Source organism: Haplochromis burtoni, unplaced genomic scaffold (assembly GCF_018398535.1).
Source record: "Haplochromis burtoni strain Fernald_Lab_line unplaced genomic scaffold, NCSU_Asbu1 Contig_534, whole genome shotgun sequence".
NCBI lineage: Eukaryota > Metazoa > Chordata > Actinopteri > Cichliformes > Cichlidae > Haplochromis > Haplochromis burtoni.
In genome coordinates, this window is record NW_024582895.1 from 311,734 (window position 1) to 316,519 (window position 4,786).

Below are 4,786 nucleotides of genomic sequence, written 5' to 3' on the forward strand. Positions count from 1 at the left end.
CACAGTTGAAGTGTACCTCTGGTGCAAATTACTGACCTCTGTCATCATTTTAGGTGGGGGAACTTGCACAATCGGTGGCTGACTAAATACTTTTTTGCCCTACTGTATAATATCCCGAATAGCAAAATTAGTATGGCCCAGATCTGGCCCACACAATGTGCTTGAAGATGGCCCACAAACCACAAAGAATGATGGGCCTTTGGTGGCCCAGATCTGCCAGAGGTGGCCCACACATGGGCCAGCACAAGGCCAGCTGCAGACACACTGGTGGTCCTGTGCTGGCCCACGTGTGGATTACCTCTGTGTAGACTTACTGGTGCCATGACACCAGTCAGTCCGAAGTGCCAGCTTGATTCCAGATCCGGGCCAGAACGGTTTTCTATGAGCCTGGGCCACATAAACCAAACCACAATCAGGTCAGATGTGGCATTGCATCACATAAACAGTGCCATCTACGCCAGGCCTGGGATGTGTGTGATGTGTGTGTGTGTCAGTCCAGTCACTGAATGTTCAGGAGTCTGATGGTTTGGGGGAAGAAACTGTGTCTCAGTCTTGCAGTGAGGGCCCGAACGCTCTGGTACCTCTTGCCAGAAGGCAGCAGGGTGAAGAGTGTGTGTGAGGGGTGTGTGATGTCCTCCACAACGCTGGTGGCTTTGTGGATGCAGCGGGTGCAATAAGTGTCTGATTTTCCAAACGTGGTATAGCCAAAACAAATATAGATCATAGTCATCTGCTCTTGTAGTATGAGGAAGTTGTGTATAAGAATAGTTCACCGTTATTTGTATTTATTTATTGGATTAGATAATAATTTTGGTGAGATGCAGTGTAAAATGTCTGGAGGGTCAAACAGTAAAGTTTGACTGTCCAGTTTGACAGACTTTGAGAGACTTGTTATGTTTTTTTAAGCAGTGATGTACATAAATCCACCCACAAGGTGGATTATGCAGTGATAAAAAAGAGTTGGATGACGTTTGTCTGGACTGTGAGACACGTAAGCTGCTTTTCTCTTGTATCTCTTACAAAATAGCTGCTTGAAGTTTTTTACCAGAAGTGACAGATATTGCCAAATCAGTGAACACTAACAGGTTAGTCATGTTAGCTATGCACTCCTCTTTAATTGCCAGTTAAAGTTTGTGAAACTTGGGATTGTTGTATATCATAGAAACATGTAGAAAAGAAGAAGAAGAAGTGAGTGAAAACTTTTGACCACAACTGTAGGAATTTGAGCCTAAACTAATATTGAAAGTTAGTGTAAATAACAGCTTATGTGAATACATATAATCAAGCAAGTTAAATCAGTACGAAGTTTTGTTGGACAACTCACCGGTAGATGATGATGAGGACTATGCCATTGACAGTGAGATTGAAGACAAACATGAAGTAGGACAGGATGGACAGTTGAGCTCCCAAAATATTGTCACTGACCCTCATGCATGGTTCAGCTAAAAGCCCAGTGCTGTCATAATATTCATATGTTGGAGTTTCCATCTTCTTCTCAAATGTTAACAGAGAAATCTCTCTGTCAAATGCTTGAAGAAAAGTCTGTCACAAATAGAAACCCAACTATGGTGCAGTGTGCTTTGTGGCTCAGCTGCAGAAGTAGGGGTGGAGCAGTTGGTTTGGGGTGTGGTATCAGGGGAGGCTGATTCACACAGCTGACTTCCATCATCTGACCATGTCTCCCCATTTGAGTATGTTACAACTGTTCATGGCACGAAGCAGGGGGAGGGCAGCTGCTGCAAGGACAGTTTGAAAATAAAAACAGTCAACCTACAACGCTGTGCGCGTGGGTCCTTTATTTTGTCGCAGTGGTGCCGAAACCCAAGCTGCAGGCCGGGTACAGCACAGTAGAGAAAGAGTGCCTGGCCATCCCCCTGGTTAGGGTTAACTCAACCTACAACACTGTGTGTGTGGGTTCTGTATCATGTCAGAGCAACTATTAACAAATCATTAGAAGGACAAAAATTTTTTTATTACTTGTGTATGACAGGAGGAAGACTTACAAGAAGAATACAACAAGAAGCCTGAGGAATCTAAACAGATGTGAGAATCATACTACTGATCTTAATGATCTTATCTGTCTTTGCCCTCTGCTCGTCTGACAGAGGAGAGGACTTGCTTGACTCAGTGTGTTCAAGTCACTCTATCATAAATCCTCAAAGATAGAGGAAGTATCACAAGTGTGTGTGTGTGTGTGTGTGTGTGTGTGTGTGTGTGTGTGTGTGTGTGTGTGTGTGTGTGTGTGTGTGTGTGTGGTCAGCACATTCTCGGACCAGGGCTCCTCCCTGAACAGAGGCAACTTCTGTGTGCATGAAATTATAACCGCTTATCTTAGTAAGAGAAATCAAACATTTGCAATCCAAAAGACAAAATGATCAAGCAACCGGAACTTACCTGGAGCAGGTTGTCAAGTCGAGTACAGAACACACCCCATGAGTAAATAGACATTCATTGACACTTGGCCAGTTGATTTTTTATATGTAAATCCAATAACCTACACGTGCAGGTATGAGCCAAGTGCACAAAGCATCATAAAGACAAAAGTAAATCTGCTTTTGAGCACTGTAGGAGATTCATTCTCCTGCACACAGCTCTGCTTTTGAAACAAAATTCTGCTTAAATCAATCAGACTTTTGACAGTGCGAAGCCAAAAGGGAGAAGGTCGCATTGAACACACTACAGCATGACACCACCTCACTGATTGGCAGGTTCAGTTTACTGTGTTACTCTAAGATGCATCAGGGCAGCACCATATTTGTTTACACTTATTTAAACTTTCCTAAATAATTTGATTTTTGATGTGTAGCAGTGGAATTACTGACAATTTAGTTCTTATATGGATTTTCCATAAAAAAATTTTTAACATGATTTTGTAAAATATGAACAAATAGACATAAAACATGTTTCTGTCAGATGTCACTCAGTAGATGGCTGCAGAGCACCTCACTGTGGGTTCAAGTCTAGTATAAGTTACTGTTAGGTTTGTGCAGCTAACCAGTTGATTAACTTTATTTAGATGTGTGACACCTAAACACGAGACTGCGTTTAGCATTTGCATCTCACTGTGGAGCCTGAATCTTAGCATGTGTTCAGGGTGTGTACAGAAGAGTATGTACACATGTGTTAAACTGTAAGAAGTTGACAGGAGTGATTAATGCGGAGGAAAGTGTAGTGTAGTGTCCTTATTTATGCTAATTTCAACCCACCTTTGTTTGTAACAACTTCTACAAAAACATTAAATCTTTTCCAGTGACATTTGCCCTATTGGTAGTTTTTTCAGCAGACCAAAGCAGCGGATAAGAAAAGCATGACCACTATGAGGAAAAATAAAGAAAATTGCACCATTGTTCCTTTAGCCTAGTGTGTATTTTCTGTGTGATGCAAAATACAGAGGTGAGTGCTTTCTGACTTACTGTAAGTCCAGGAACTCCTTGAACTACTGGTTAGTGTACAACGATTTAAGATGTTTGTTTTTTCATATATTCTCCATTTGTATTTCTTCACTCTATGTTTTTCTACAACTCACCCAGGTACTGGGTTAGACTGGAACTCATTATTGTTAACATCAGTTAATTAATTCTGTGATGTAGTTAAACAGGTCATAAACAATAATAAATGCAGTTGAAATACAGGCATTTTTTGTCCTTTGTCAAATGTAGGAAACTTGTACTAATATGCTGTGAAGTCCACATAAATACCATTAATAGAGTTATTAGAATCTGAATACGTTATTAATCCCTGAGGAAATTATGTGGTCACAGTTTGCTCCAAGGACATAAGAACAGTGACTGATGGGAGTGCAGAATCGAATGGCCCTTGACATGTTGTTGGCGGAGAAAAGGGGGCGTCTGTGCTATGTTCGGAGACATGTGCTGCACCTTTATCCCCAAAAATAATTCTGCCCCAGATGGCTCAGTAACCCGAGCTCTGGAGGGCCTGGAAATTTGTCTAAAACGATGCATGAGCACTCAGGTATCGGAAACCCAGTGGAGTCCTGGGTGGCATCCGTGTTTGGACGGTAGAAAGGTTTGGCTATGTCAGCAATGGTTTCATTCGCTACACTTTTAGGGATACTGTTCACCTGTGGTTGTTGTATCATTCCCTGTGTCAAAGGATTGTTGGTAAAAATGATGGCTAGGGTTGCGGACCCTGGACGGGTGGATTCAATCTACCTGAGGAACTTAGATGCCATAGAATGGGCCGAGGAGTGATACAACACGAGGTGTGGTGACATTCCTTTTGGAATGTCAAAGGAGGGAATGTGGAGATCCAGAAATTCTTTTATTGCTGCCATATAATCTGCATCATTATAATTGCATTAATAACATTCTTTACAGCATTATTCCAACCATCCATCCTCATTATTTCATCCAATAATATTTCTCACAGTATTGATATTGGATTAAAGTTGTTGATTGAAGATGTCCATTTGAGGATCCTTCCATTATGTTAACTTTTATTACAAGTACGGTTGGAAGTATTTTATACACATTGCATATCTGTGCTTATTTTGAGTTGATGTTTGGTTCATTAAGGGTCTTAGGCTTCACTGGCGTGACTGTCCAGGTGATACATGCTGAGGGAAACTAGAACATAGAAGGATAACTGCAATGCATGCTTACAGTACATATAATACATATAATCTAGGAATAGGCCTGAGCAGAGGCCCAAATGTTTCCAGCTTCTTGTTGCAAACCTGTTGCATTTTATTCTACTTGGTAACAGATGAGCAGAGTCAAGAATTAGCCTCAGAGACCCTGAGGGCTTAAGATTATTACCTTGTATG

At 41.4% G+C, this 4,786-nt stretch overlaps 1 protein-coding gene across 1 annotated transcript in view; it reads right to left on the minus strand.

The window, feature by feature from the left end:
- Positions 1 to 1,607, minus strand: part of LOC102292861 (C-C chemokine receptor type 3) — a 12,995-nt gene extending 11,388 nt beyond the window's left edge. Inside the window, exon 1 of the mRNA XM_005947517.2 lies at positions 1,325 to 1,607. Within this exon, the coding sequence (XP_005947579.1) occupies positions 1,325 to 1,488 (164 nt within the window). The 5' untranslated portion in view covers positions 1,489 to 1,607. The remainder of the gene's footprint in view (positions 1 to 1,324) is intronic.
- Positions 1,608 to 4,786: the final 3,179 nt, after the last annotated feature.